The sequence below is a fragment of the Somniosus microcephalus genome, chromosome 3 (assembly GCF_052327205.1).
Source record: "Somniosus microcephalus isolate GS21.2 chromosome 3, FLI_Smic_1.0, whole genome shotgun sequence".
Lineage (NCBI taxonomy): Eukaryota > Metazoa > Chordata > Chondrichthyes > Squaliformes > Somniosidae > Somniosus > Somniosus microcephalus.
In genome coordinates this window covers 349,446,820-349,461,509 of record NC_140989.1, presented here as the reverse complement: position 1 = coordinate 349,461,509, position 14,690 = coordinate 349,446,820, and the positions used below count along the sequence as shown (strand labels likewise).

The 14,690-nt window shown below is 45.4% G+C and overlaps 1 protein-coding gene across 1 annotated transcript in view; it reads left to right on the top strand.

Annotated features, from left to right (window-relative positions):
* Nucleotides 1–14,690, top strand: part of hfm1 (helicase for meiosis 1) — a 181,819-nt gene that overhangs the window by 134,324 nt on the left and 32,805 nt on the right. Inside the window, exons 28-29 of the mRNA XM_085983383.1 lie at nucleotides 2,817–2,920; nucleotides 7,531–7,692. Coding sequence (XP_085839509.1) covers nucleotides 2,817–2,920; nucleotides 7,531–7,692 — 266 coding nt within the window. The remainder of the gene's footprint in view (nucleotides 1–2,816; nucleotides 2,921–7,530; nucleotides 7,693–14,690) is intronic.

Below are 14,690 nucleotides of genomic sequence, written 5' to 3'. Positions count from 1 at the left end.
AGAGTGATCTCCTGGAAGAATTTCGATCGCCTAGATGGGTCGGAGAGGAATTTCCCAGATTTTTTTCTCCCAAATTGGCCATTGGGTCTTTTATCTGGTTTTTCGCCTCTCCCGGAAGATCACATGGGTTCGGATGGATGGAGAGTGATAGAAGATTTGAGGTTAGGATCAGATCAGCCATGATCTTATTGAATGGTGGAGCAGGCTCGAGGGGCCGATTGGCCTACTCCTGCTCCTATTTCTTATGTTCTTAGAAGCTTCAGCCTTCAGTATTTAGTACCTAATTTTGAGCTTATTGCACTTTTGAAGTGTTTGGAGTAATTTCTCTATCCACTGTCACCTCCTTCGAACAACCTATCTCAACATTGACAGATTACTTTTGTCATCTCAACCTCACCTGCCATCTATTCCATCAGCATCTGTACCCTTGTAAAAATCTCACCGTAGTCCTCAGAATCCCAACACTATCAGCTCCAACACCAGCATCACCGGGTACACCAGCAGCACCAACATCCACACCAACCTTCTCCGCAATCAACTGATGCTGCTCTGGACACAGGGCATCATCACCTGTGCACATTGCTGCCCGGGACACCAGCGATGGCCTCACCATGTCCAGATTTGTTTCACTTAACACTGTACACCCTGGCTGCCACATGATGCACCGGGTTGGCATCACCCCCACACCAGCACCATAAAGCATCCCTACAATGTCCAAGCCATTCCTTTCACACTCATCACCATTTGGGGGGGTGGGGGGATTGTTATGTCTCACCATTCACTGGAACTCCCTAAGACACTTTCAAAGGGGCACACAAATCTGTCCAAGAAGGCAAAGTGGTGTGAATAAGGATTTAAATGCTTGACAACACATTAACAGAAAGTTTACACGAACATTGGCTAAAAAATAGATAGAGAGGGATGGGTGGAGGTGCAAGGTAAATTGGTGTGAGTAAGGCTGTGCAGGAGTAGGGTAGGGAAGGCAGAATGATGGGGATGCGATGAGTGGCACAGCAGGATGAGGTTGAGTGTGGCTTTGCAGTAACTAGTGATCTACTGAGATCATTGAAAGGTTTATGCCACTGCAGCCTGGTCCTCCTGACGACATCCCTGCTTGTGTGCTCCTGTGCAATGTGCAACCAGGCTGCCTTGGTGTCCTGGGGAGGTCTCTTCCGCCCATTGGAAGTGAAGAGAACCTCCCTGCATCCTGTGACTCTCTCCATAAGCATAAGTGATGGGAGAGCCTAGGTGCAGCCATGCACCTTTGCACAGTGCTTGTCAATGTTTGCAGCACCTCATTGCTGAAGAACACTGACAGCAGAACTGTCAAAATCAATTTGGACATGGCCCCTTTAAGGAAACCAGCTGATGATGCGTCATCAAATGACGTCATCAGACCCGCTTCCTATTAATTGGCCAGGAACCTCGCAGGGCGGGTTTAACAAACCCCATCATCGTAAAATCTTGTTGGAGGCCGGGATCGAGACAGATGCCAGGTCCCCACATGCCATGGACGTTGCCCGCCATGGACCCGCCGAGGTTGGAATATCCAGCCCTGTATGTGTATCAGTCCATTTTCTGCATGTGTTTAATTTATTAACCCCTCACGTGGTAACATTAGTAATAAGGATTTAACATTATTAATCTAATACAGACAAAACTCAATTTTGGGGACAGCTGGCAACTCAGTATCGTGCTTTCTCCAGAGCCTGAAGATGCCGTCACAGGTTTATTGGAGAGCACCAGACTGCAATGGGAGAGAATAGTGCAACAAGAGAACTGTTAGCGTTGAAATTGTGGGAAAAATCAAGACAGTTATCCAGATAGTCACAAGAAAAAGTGACTTTGAACCTGCATGCTGGTCCTGAGCAAATAACTCACATAAAATAGTTTGATGATTCCCTGCTTTTATGTTGCTTCTAATATTGCTTCTCTGTTGTCGAGTGATTAATGGATTGGATTGTCCCATTTTGGTCTGAGCATGGGTCTCATATTTATCTTCTTAGCTGGGGTACTGTACATAGTGCTGGAAGAACTTGAAGTGGGGAAGGGGGAAAATGTTAAATTACTTTTAAAAATGAAACCAAAAATGATTTTGTTTCCATGGAACACTGAGGCCAACTGTAGAACCCATACTGCTGCCCCGGCTAATATCAGCGATGGTGTTCTGACGGGATCCCTCCCACGTCATCAGAACCCCAACCCAGTTTCTGGGTCATTTGTTTTGCAGGGCAGGCTGCTAGCAGGATCACCACCATCAAGAGGAACCCCACCCTACAGAAGAGGGAAATTCTGTCAGTGTTGCAGTGCGACCAGAAAAGCTGGGAGCACTGCTAAAGGGGAAGAATCACCCCAAATATCAAAAAAGATGTGCCGCTGAAGGACTTGGAGAAGACTTGGGGCTTTTTGCAGGTAAATTCTAGGGGTGGAATAGAGTGAGAGTAGGCTCCCAGAAGGCCCTCTCACTCCTTAGGCCATTACCACTGCTTCCTGGTGCCCTATCACCACCTTCCCAATGGCAGCCTTGGGAAGCAGCGGGAACACGGGCCCAGGCCCCACCCATACCATTTGTATATAGCAGATAGGGAAGGAGCAGCAGGGGCGGTGGAAGGGAAATACTGGTCAGGCGTTGAGGTGGCAGGAGGCCTTACCGCCCCAGCATCCCTTCATTCTCCGCTGCTGTCTCACCCAATTTCAGGTGGGACCATGGCGAAGAATCCAAGCTCAGAAATGAAATCTTCCTGTTCTAGATGACTTAAGTACCTTTTACCTACTAAACCACCAGGGTGGTACTAACCCCCTTTTTTTTTAATTAGGGATTCAGCTCTGCTTAAATCAGGAAGCTGGTCAAAGAAAATTGAAGTTAAAAGAGCCTTTAAAGGAGAGGAATTAAGTGTTAATCTTATCAATTCTGACTACGGTAAGTCAGGTTTATGTTGTTATAGTGTCGTCTTAATTCATTTATATTTCAAGAAAGGCAACTTCGGGAAATTACAGGACAACAGTCCCCTTAAGAGAAGTTTTAACTAGCACCTATGATTTTTCCTTCATGTAAAAAAAAGCTGCTTTTTTTACATACAATACCCACCATTGTGAATCATTACATGGAGCAGAACTCTGGCACTGTACATCGCTACCTACTGTAATTAATTTTCTCCAACTATTCTTCAGATCAATTATTCCTTTGTTTTTCTGTTTCGAGTTACTGCTGCAGCATGGTTCCTTGCTCAACAGTACTTTTTTTATTGCAAATCTTGTTGACTAGAGAAGTTTCCAGTCTCTCTTTCCAGAAGCCTAAAGATGAAGACATCCGTTAGCAGCAAAGTAAATTGAGGATATCCTTAAGAAGCTTAGCCAGGAGAAAAAAAATAGACACTTTGAGTCAGATTTTCCTTCACCTATCAGATGGCGTTTGAACCAGAACTTCTGCTTGTCATCCCAACTCTGTTGTGACCCCAACCCAATTTCCTGGGGTCATTATCTGTGTACAGCAGATTCCCGGGGACACCTGCTGTGGCACAAGCGGAGAGGAGGCCATTTAAAAGGAGCAGAAGGACTCCAAAAATGTGAGGAGTCTTTTTTTTAGGCCTCGAGCTGAGCCATATAAAAGGTAAGGTTGTAGGACCAGATGAAAGTAAGAGGTGCCAATACTGGGCACTCTCACTCCAAGAGGGCATCAGCTGGCCTACTTCTGCTGCACCAGGGACTACCGCCAGTTCTGTCCTAGAGATCCCAGAGATAGGAGGCAGTAGTGGTGGAAAGCAGGGAAATTGGGAAGGTTGCCAGGCTCTGCCTCCCTGCTGTCATTTACATTCAACGGGTTAGTAAGGGAACATCCAGCAGCCTTCCTTGCTGTGGCAGGTGGAGAAAAGTCTAGGTCAGCGAGGAAGTGGCAGTTGGCTCTCTTGTGCAATACTCTTTGATTTTTCCCTTCAGGCAGTATAGTGGAGGATATTCCAGCTCTTTCTAGGGGTGTCTGTGTAGATCTTCCCCCTCTTTTCCCCCACAAGGGACTGAAATCAATGTGACGAAGATGGAGAGTTCAGTCTCGACCAAATTCCAAATTGCATTAGGCATAGTAATGCCCTTATTGAGGCTGCTAAACAATAAAACACAGAGGGTGCTGTTATAAATCTCATCATCATGAAGAAACTACTCATGAAATAACACTGGACGGCCAGCTGGTGGTGCCGTCCAAGGAGTATAAATATTCGGGCGTGGGTCCAGCTTGCCCAGGGACATTTTGTAAGACAGGAACTAGTGAAGTACAACTAGACCTCCATGTTCTGAAACAAGTTGATTAAAGCCTTGCTTTATACTCGAACCAAGTGCGTAGTGAGTTTTATTATGTCAGGTGCCATTTCATATATTTTGATGGACATGTCATGATTAAATAAGCATTGTGATGTTCATAATCAAGGGTGGGAACAGACCTGTTCATTTACAATGTTGTTTTACTTGTAGTACATTGGAAGACAAGTGAGGCCAAACAGATCTCAACTAATTGCCATGGGGGAAGAATTATCCGATCACTATATGTAGCAATACTGTAAATGAGTTATTTTTGAATGCAAAGAGCAACCAAAGCAATTCTTTCTCTCCCCCACCACCATGATCTCATCTGGGTTGCTAGTAAATAACTATTGTGTCCTCAGCACACAAAGTTCTGCATTCCCACAACCTCATACATACCCCAGTGAGTTAAATTCAAGATTTTCATCCTTGATTCCAAATCCTTCCAGGGCCTTGCCTCACTCTAACTTAGCGACCTCCTCCAGTCTTATGTTCCTGCTCCCTCCGCTCTTTTGTTTGTACCTATTCCCTCAACCCCATCACTGGTGGCCACTATGCTCCTACCCCCTGAAGCTTCCACCTTAGTTGCCACTGTCTTGCCACTTCTCTCCCGCTTTCAAAAAGCTCCACAAAATCCTTCTCTTCAACTGTGCTTCAACAAACCACCAAAACCCTCAGCATTCTTTCTTTTCCCTTCTGCTTGCCTGTGACTGTTTTTCCTCCTCAACGTAAAGTGCGTTGAAACATTTTCCTATACGCAAGGAGAGCTATTGAAGTGCAAGTTTCTGTTGTATAATTGACCTAGGTGCCTCTTAGAAAGGAAGGTTTATAGCCAGGGTTTCCCGCACTTGAGCAGTATCCAGTCACCCCAGCTCCAAATTAACCTGGATGGACATCAGTGAGGACAGAATCTGGCTTAGCTGTGACGCCTCTTCACAGTCGAATAACTCACCATTTCTCAATATCAAGACTTCCATATGAACAATGGTGACTTGGGCAAGGTAATGCCCTACCAACAACCCATTGCCCATGAAGGTTAAGAAGGCATACAGAATGCTTGCCTTTATTAGCCGTGGCATAGAATACAAGAGCAGGAGGGTTATGCTTCAACTGTATAAAACACTAGTTAGGCCTCAGCTAGAGTACTGCGTGCAGTTCTGGTCACCACATTACAGGAAAGACGTGATTGCACTAGAGAGGGTACAGAGGAGATTTACAAGGATGTTGCCGGGAGTAGAGAATCTTAGCTACTGGAAAGACTGGATAGGCTGGGTCTGTTTTCCTTGGAACAGAGGAGGCTGAGGGGAGACCTTGTTGAGGTGTATAAAATTATGAGGGGCCTAGATAAAGTGGATAGAAAGGACCTATTTCCCTTAGCAGATGGGTCAAAAACCAGGGGGCACAGATTTAAAGTAATTGGTGGAAGGTTTAATGGGGAAATTTCTTCACCCAGAGGGTTGTGGGGGTCTGGAACTCGCTGCCTGAAAGGGTGGTAGAGGCAGGAACCCTAACCACATTTAAAAAGTACTTGGCTGTGCACTTGGGATGCTCTAACCTGCAGGGCTACGGACCTAGAGCTGGGAAGTGGGATTAGGCTGGATAGCTCTTTGTTGGCTGGCGTGGATGGGTAGGAACGCAACATTTGACCTCAGTGGCCCTGAGATAACCAGAGTTCCTGTTCCTGATCACTTTACATAACTCTTGCTGAAAAGCTGTAATGTGCCGTCGATTGAATATCCTGCTAACCCATATTTTCCAGGCTCACTTGAGCAAGATCCTACAACTCACTTGAAGAGAGGAGCAAAGAACAGAGAGTTAGCAAACAAAATGGGAAGTCAAGTAGTTAAGAATCAAAATGTTATCACAATCAACTGTAGGCATGTCCTGTGCATTCCATGTGACACTTTCTAGTACATTTTATTTGTGCTGAACAGAACGGTCAAATTTCATTGGTAAGCTCATTCTAAGAGCCGATTTTTGGCTTTCAGCACAAAGTACCAGGGGTAGTGTTGGCAAGGGTGAAAAATTAACCCTTCTATCATTAGGGTATGCACTGGAAGTAATATACCCTGCCCACTGACTGCTCCAGATCTGCCAAACTGGTAGAAAAAAAACCACACTAAAAGACAGGCTAAAAACTACCATATTATTTATATTATTAAAAGCACAATTATATAGAAACAGAGATAAATCAGATTTAAAAATAGCAACACAGTTCTTACTTCTCATTGACACTATTTTTCTTAAATGAAAATAACAAAGATCTTTTGAGGTGGTTTTTACATAAGTGTATTCCATTAAGCACACAGAATCCTACCTCACTGAAATGATCTGTATATATATACTGTATTTTATATATAATATATATATATATAGAACCTGTGTGAACTAAACTAAAGAAGTAGGAAAGTTTGCCATGTTACCCCATAGATTCATAACAACATAGGAAATAGGAGCAGGAGCAGGCCATACGGCCCCTCGAGCCTGTTCCGTCATCCCCATATCCCTTGATTCCCTTAGTGTCCAAAAATCTATCGATCTCAGTCTTGAATATACTCAACGACTGAGCATCCACAGCCCTCTAGGGTAGAGAATTCCAAAAATTCACAGCCCTCTGAGTGAAGAAATTCCTCCTCATCTCAGTCCTAAATGGCTGACCCCTTATCCTGATACTATGACCCCTAGTTCTAGACACTCCAGCCAGGGGAAACAGCCTCTCAGTGTCTACCCTGTCAAGCCATCTAAGAATTTTATCCAGGGAACTTCTGGTTACAGAATTGTCAACCATAAAAATAGAACCTGAATACAGTGGCAGGGGATGGCTCATATACTATCTTGATTGGAGTAACTCACTGGCCCCATAAATGCGCAGGGTACGGACCTAGTGGTTACACCAGGATCGTGCCTGTTGGAGTTTGTAGAGTCACTGGGAGGGTACCTAATTTTCATGGGTCAGGCAGCTGCAAACACCACCCCATTATATGATTGTTGGAAACTCTGGCGCTTGCTCTTGCATGATGGGGCGTGGGGGAGCATTTGCCCAGGACCACTGTTCGCCTGGCCTGGATTCCCCCCCGCCCCCCGCCACCCCGGTAAGGCCCACTTCAGCCATCTAGAGACTACTATGCTTCAATTCACTGGAAGTACTGGCCTCCAGTAGTACACTGTTAGTTTTTGCTTATACACACTATTGGCAAATTTCTACTTAAGTATTTTTTTTTTACGTTTTCCATCTAGTTGGGTTGGATATTCAGCAAAAGTATACAGCTTCTTACTCAGGACCAAAGAGGTTTGGAACTCACTTTATTCATGGAAAATCTGATGTACAGCACACACAATCAGCAAAACCAAATAGCACAGAAAATTCATTAACGGTTCCCACTATCAATGCAATTAAAGGTACATTTTTGAATTAATTCTTGGAGTCAATGTAAAAAATGGTTTGAATCATGAAAGTCTGTATAAAGGAAGATATCCGTGTATGTGTGTTTGTTTATGTTGGGGGGGTGGGCGCTAGGGGGCTGAGAGCAGGATGTTTTTTGACAAGGCCATCTTCCAGGAAGTGATTCCTTTGAAGGTGCACTAATTACTAATGTTTGGAACAGATAACATGTCCTCCTATTTGGAGTGTTGGAGCTGCGTGAGACATAGCTACATTCTACTCTCTGTCCAGAGGAATCTGAAGCTGCGCGCAAACATCCTGATAATGCTGAGACAGAAAGCAGATAGCTATTACCTGGCAGAGGGAGAACATGTCTCTATTTGCTCACTTTTCACAACAGTGAGGGAGGGAGTCTAGCGGAATGGGATTTTTTTTTTTTTTACTGTTGGCCTCTGATGTAAGAAAAAGGACTCTTACCATCAAGTAACTTTAAAGTAAGCTTTAAGTAACTTATAAACACACTATATACAAGAGAGGTCTTTACCATGCCTCTGGTAGAAGCCTCTTACAATACTGAACAGACCAGTATTTATACCAGTCCAACAGGAAGTGACATATGACAGGAAGTGAGGTATGTACACAGTTCATAGTTCATAGTTCACAGTTCACAGGAAGTGATGACATAACTTCCCGGAAGTTATTATTATTATCACATTCTTCCCTCCTGCAGGATTAGGAGGCTGTGGTCTACCTTTTGGTCCACAGCCGCCGAACAAGGAAGAGTCGCACCCGTTTGGATTCCCGTCGTAGAGGGTCGCTGGTCCGCTTACATGCGGTTGGCCATTTGTCAGAGTCTGTGTGGCCTGGATTGCCCTGTGAAGGGTCGGGGAGATCATGGCTTCGAGTACGAGCCCCAATAGGTTCAAAGTCGGACTGCCTCTGTTCAGAGGGAGGTGCAGAGCTGGTCTGTGGCGGATCAGTACTTTCATGCGCGGTACTGGGAGGGTCGCAACCTTGAGTACGGGGTTCTACCGGCACCAAGCTAGTTGGTGTCCGATCAGGATCCTGGAGAGGGGTACCCGATAGGTCCCAAGAGTTTCCTGGTGAAATGCCATCACCCGATGTCCCACTAGGTCCTGGTGGGCAGGGAGCCAGATCCCGTAATGATACGGTAGATTCTCGGCCGTCGGAATATCGTATGTTTGCATAGGTGGGGTTGGCATCGGTTAGTTCGACCTCGTCTACGAGAGGGTCATTTTTAGATGTCCGAACGTATCTTCGGAGTAATACAGGTCCAGGAGTAGTTAGCCATGACGGGAGTGATGTCCCATGAGATGAGCGACGCTGGAATCCAAAGAACCGCTCATGAGGTGTAGTATTTGTGGCTGTAGAAAGCAGGGACCGTATAGAGTGCAATGCATCCGGAAGCACTGTTTCCCATTGCTGGTCTGGTTGGCCCCGAGATCTTAAAGCGAGAAGTACGGAATTCCAGATGATACCGTTATACCTCTCTACCTGCCCATTTCCGATGGGATGGTATGGTGTTGTTTTGCTTGTAGCAATTCCCCGTTCTGAGAGGTAGTCCTTGAGTTCCCTTGACATAAAGGATGGACCCCGATCTGAGTGAATATAAGCCGGCATGCCACAGAGAGAAAATACCTGCTCAAGGCAGCAGATTACTGTGGACGCCAGCATATTGGAGCAGGGGAAGGCAAACGGAAAACGTGAATATTCGTCGATCATGGTGAGCAAATATGTGTTCCGAGTTGAAGAGGGCACTGGGCCCTTAAAATCGATGCTAAGTCGTTGCATCGGTTGGGTTGCATGTATGAGTATACCATCTGAGGGGCGGAAGAACTGAGGTTTTAATTCCGCACAAAGCCGGCATTCTGAGCATATTTTCTTTACATCTCCAGTGGAAAAAGGGAGATTCCGTGATCGTACGAAATGTAGCATGCGCGTAACGCCAGGATGACACAATCCATTGTGGACATCCATGAGAGTAGAGGATGACATAGTGGAGCAGAATGCCCGTGTGAGGGTGTCCGGGGCCACATTCTCCTTGCCAGGCCGATAGAGAATGGTATAACCAAAAGAGGCCAGTTCCATCCTCCAAAGTTGTATTTTATTATTCTTAATTTTGGTTCGTTTTCGATTATCGAGCATGAAGGCGACTGATCGTTGGTCCGTGATCAATGTAAAGTGCTGGCGAGCTAGAAAATGGTTCCACTTCCGTACTGCCTCTATGATGGCTGTGGCTTCTTTCTCAACCGGAGGATAATGTAGCTCGGCACCTTGTAAGGTCCTGGACATAAATGCTACAGGACGACCTTCCTGATTCAGAGTAGCCGAGATCGCCACCTCCGAGGCATCACATTCAACCACGAAAGGGAGATTCTCATCGATGGAGTGAAGAGCCGCTTTCTCCAACTGTTTTTTGAGAAGATTAAAGGCTGCAACAGCCGCTGTTCCCAGTGGAAATGATCTAGCATGCAGCAAAGGTTGGATTTTGTCCGAAAAATGAGGAATCCATTTAGCGTAGTATGCAAACAGACCGAGAGCCCGACGTAAAGAAGCCGGATTCTTAGGTGACGGGAGCTCTTGGAGCGGGCGAAGTCTTTCTGGGTCTGGCTTAATGATACCATTGCCTACGCAGTAGCCAAGGATGTTGATGGTCGGTTGCGACTCAACAGATTTGGATTCATTCAGGGTCAAATTACGGTGATGGAGGGCATCCCGAAATTTTTGGAGGTTGGCGTCGTGTTCCTGTTGATCGTGACCTGCAATGGTAATGTTATCAAGATAGGGAAAAGTGTCCCTTAGGTTTTCCTGCTTAACCAGGCCATCCATTGCCCGTTGGAAGACAGCCACTCCATTAGTAACCCCGAATGGGAGGCGACGAAATTGGTACAGCCGTCCATTAGCCTCAAAGGCCGTGTACTGCTTATCTGAGACCTTCAAGGGTACCTGATGATAGGCACTTTTTAAATCGTAAGTTGAGAACACTTTGTATTCGGCCAGTTTATTAACCATATCATCAATGCGTGGCAATGGGTAGGCGTCCAAGTCGGTATATTGATTGATGGTTTGCGAATAATCGATGCATAGTCGCTGTTTGTGAGGTTTTAGAGGGTTTTTGACAATGACGACTTGAGCCCGCCAGGGCGACGAACATGGTTCGATGATATCCTCTGCTAGAAGTCGAGAGATTTCAGCCGCAATAAAAGATTGGTCTTCCTGATTAAAGCGCCGCGATTTCGTTATTATTGGTTTGCATTGAGGCGGAATACTGGCAAATAATGAGGGTTCATCAAGTGAAGCTGCTGACAATGCACAAAACGGTAATTTAGACGGTATATTAGAAATAGTAAGTCTGGGTTTGGATCCACCAAACTCAATGGTGAGTTTCTTATGCTGTTTTTGGAAGTCCAGCCCTAAGAGGAGATCACTACATAAGTCCTTGAGCACCAAAAGTCAGGTGGAGGGATACATACGACCATGAAGTGTCATATCAACAACACAAAAGCCGGAGATTCTGGTATTAAGTGATGACTGAGCCATCGCAATTGCCTGGTCCGATGGGAAGACATGTAGTTTCAATTTCGCAACAATCTGTTCCTTAATGAAACTATCAGTACTTCCTGAGTCAATTAAGGCATCTAAGGTATGCCCTTTAATTGAAATTTTTGTGGCTGCATGAGACAGGTTCTGTGGGCAAGCAGCTGTAATTGGTGTCGTTGCACAGAGAGTGGCTAAAACTCTCGGTGTGCTTCTTCGGGAGAGAGCTCAAGAGGAAGCTTGATAGGTCCTAGCTGGAGCATCTTGATAGGCCCTAATTGGGGCAGTTCGGTAGGCCTTAGCTGGATTGGCCCTCGTAGAGGCCCTTGATAGGCAAACTTTAGCAAAGTGTCCTTTTTTTTGCAATAACTGCAGATTGCATTGCGAGCAGGGCAGGTTTTCCTCGGGTGAAAAGCATCTCCACAAAAGAAGCACTCCTTCCTAGATTGCCAAGAGGCTGCTAAAGTGGGGTCATCCTCCTCTTCTTCATCAGAATTATCAGAATTAGATTCCCCCATGATAGGGTTCACCTGAGATCGCTTGAATTGTCTGGTTGCAGCTACAGCAGCAGATCGAGATCTGGGCAGCTGATAGAGGTCTGCATTTCTCTTTGCCAAATCCAGAGAACAAGCTAGGTCAAAAGCTTTTTGTAGCTCAAGTGTTTTACTTTCTAGTAGACGCTGGCGTATAAATGGAGAGGCAATCCCGCAGATGAAAGCATCACGAATCATTTCATTGCGGTACAGCTCAGCTGAGGCTGCCTGAAAGTTACAATCTATGCTGAGCCTGCGAAGTTCTTGCAGGAATTCGTCAATTGATTCCCCTGGCCCTTGTTGGGCTGTGGCCAGTAGATGTCTAGCATAGACCTCATTTGGGGTCTTGGCATACAGTTTCTTAAGTGCCCGAATCACCTCATCGTAATTATCCCATTCATCAACATATTCAAACACTTTTGGGGTCACATAGTTGATAAGTATCCTCAATCTAGCAGGAGCATCCGCTTCACATTCATCCAGAAAATTCTCAAAAGTACGGTACCAATGCTTCCATACCCTGCCAGCTGCTGGTGTATTCGGGTCCAAGTCCAGACGAATAGGTCTAAGGATTCTCTCCATGATGGGTGGTTCCCTGGATCCTTAACTCCGAGTTTGTCCGAAGGTCTAGTATTTGAGAGTATAAATACTAAGTTACTTAAATTGATGTAAGAAAAAGGAGTCTTACCATCAAGTAACTTTAAAGTAAGCTTTAAGTAACTTATAAACACACTATATACAAGAGAGGTCTTTACCATGCCTCTGGTAGAAGCCTCTTACAATACTGAACAGACCAGTATTTATACCAGTCCAACAGGAAGTGACATATGACAGGAAGTGAGGTATGTACACAGTTCACAGTTCACAGGAAGTGATGACATAACTTCCCGGAAGTTATTATTATCACAGCCTCCTTATCAGGGGCTGAATCGAACATCAAAGGGGCCGGTAGGTGGGCCTGGGCATTTCCCCAATAGCTACCGGTTGCCGGACGTTCTAACAACGTGGGACAAGTGGATGCGCAAGATAACTGCCAGGATTGCAGCCTGCAGATTTTCAGCCCTCTTGTTCCATCTGTTCAGGTACACATGTATGCTGGGGGGGCGCGGGGAGAAGGATTTATTTTGCACTTGGGCATATTCATAAGACTCTACTAAGCACACCCCATAACATTCTTAACACGGGTCTGGAGAAATGGCTCCACTGAGGCACCCAGCTGTGGCACAGCTAGAATCACCCAAATGCACTCACTAAAAGTGGATTCAAAGCTTGTCATGAAGGGGCACCACCAAATGGGCAAACTGGCTACATCATCGCCTTGCAGCATTTATTCAACCAGTTCCACTTGCTCAAAATACCTTCAGATCTAAAATTTCTTGCAGGGGCTCACTGTACTCCCCAAGATCCATTATAAGCCAACATTCCTCAAAATGATCTTCCAGGGCTTTATAAACTTCCTGTTCCTCCTCCTCCATACTTAGATCCAGGATGACAAATAACATTGAAAGTCTGTGAAGTGTAGGACAGCAAGTCTTGGGCTACATTTAATGGGACAGGACTGAAAGAAAAGATTGCAGGCTAACTACCATGACCTCCACCTGTAGTAGAGTGAGAGTGGGCTAGCTCAAATTCATCCACTGAGAATTTACACAAACGGAACAAATTATATCCAATTCTGTCTGCTGGAGGGACCCTGATGAAGAGAGTATATTCCTGTATACTTTATGATGATGCCCCCACCCTTAGCTCTTCTAAAGGCCATAACTAAACTAATCTCTCCAATTCTCCCCCTCTCAACCAGAGTACAGTAACTCACAGCTACCACTATTCACTGTAAGAAGATGCATACCTCAACAATGGTGCAACTCAAACCCTGCCATTACAAGCATGAGAGAAAAACACCTGTGGGACATATGTCACTCTTTTGCATCTGGAAATGGGGAAAGTGTGGCGTAAGATCCCTCCATCTGCAAATTTTGAAATTATGTCCTGTACACCTAAGTCCAAGTCATGAATGGCCCACAAATTCGGGTCTCCACAGGTGAGTACGCACGGGGTACTCACCCATAGGCCCAATGGAAGTGCCGGTTTTGTGCATGCACTGCGCATGCGTGGGAAACCGGCACTTCCGTTCCCCTGAAAGAAGGGGTTGACAGGTGGAACGCGTGTGCCGGAGAGGCGGCGCGAGCACATCGAACTTACGTTTTTTTTCCGGGAGGGTAAGTCTCCAGCAGTTACACTTTAAAAAAGCAGGCACAAGGCCTGCTTTTAACAAGGTAAGTGGTGAATTAACTAAAATTAAAACATTTTTTCGACAGGCTTATTATTTTTAAATACTTTAAAGAAAGGTAAATTTATTTTTAGCCCCGTTAGAAAATGTAATTAATTTTTTCAAAAATTTAAACTATTGTTTAAAATAGTTATTTCATGTAATTTATAGTTATTTTAAAAATGTGATTTTATAAAAACTGTATTTGAAGTTTTAGTGATGTTTTGGGGCTTATAGTATTTATAGGTTTGACAGCTCTTCCTGTCAAACTTATGAATGAAGCATTCCCTGCTACCATTGGCTCTCCATGGCCCACGTGATCCCGGGGACACATCGAACTAACTGCACCCCTGGGATACGCAAGCACTGTGCGCCGGCAGTTGGAGGAGGCCCAGGATTGGACTCCCTCGCGGGCCCACAGCTCAACGGCCGGCGCGCTAGGTAAGTGCAGATCGGAGGCTTGCACCCGCGGGAAGCCCCCGACCCGAATTTCTGGGCCATGATATATCAAGAAAAACAGTGGACCTAGCGCTGACCCCTGGGGAACATCACTGTATACCTTCCTCCAGCCCGATAAACAACTGTTCACCACTACTCTCTGTTTCCTGTCACTTAGCCAATTTCGTATCCATGCTGCCACTGTCCCTTTTATTCC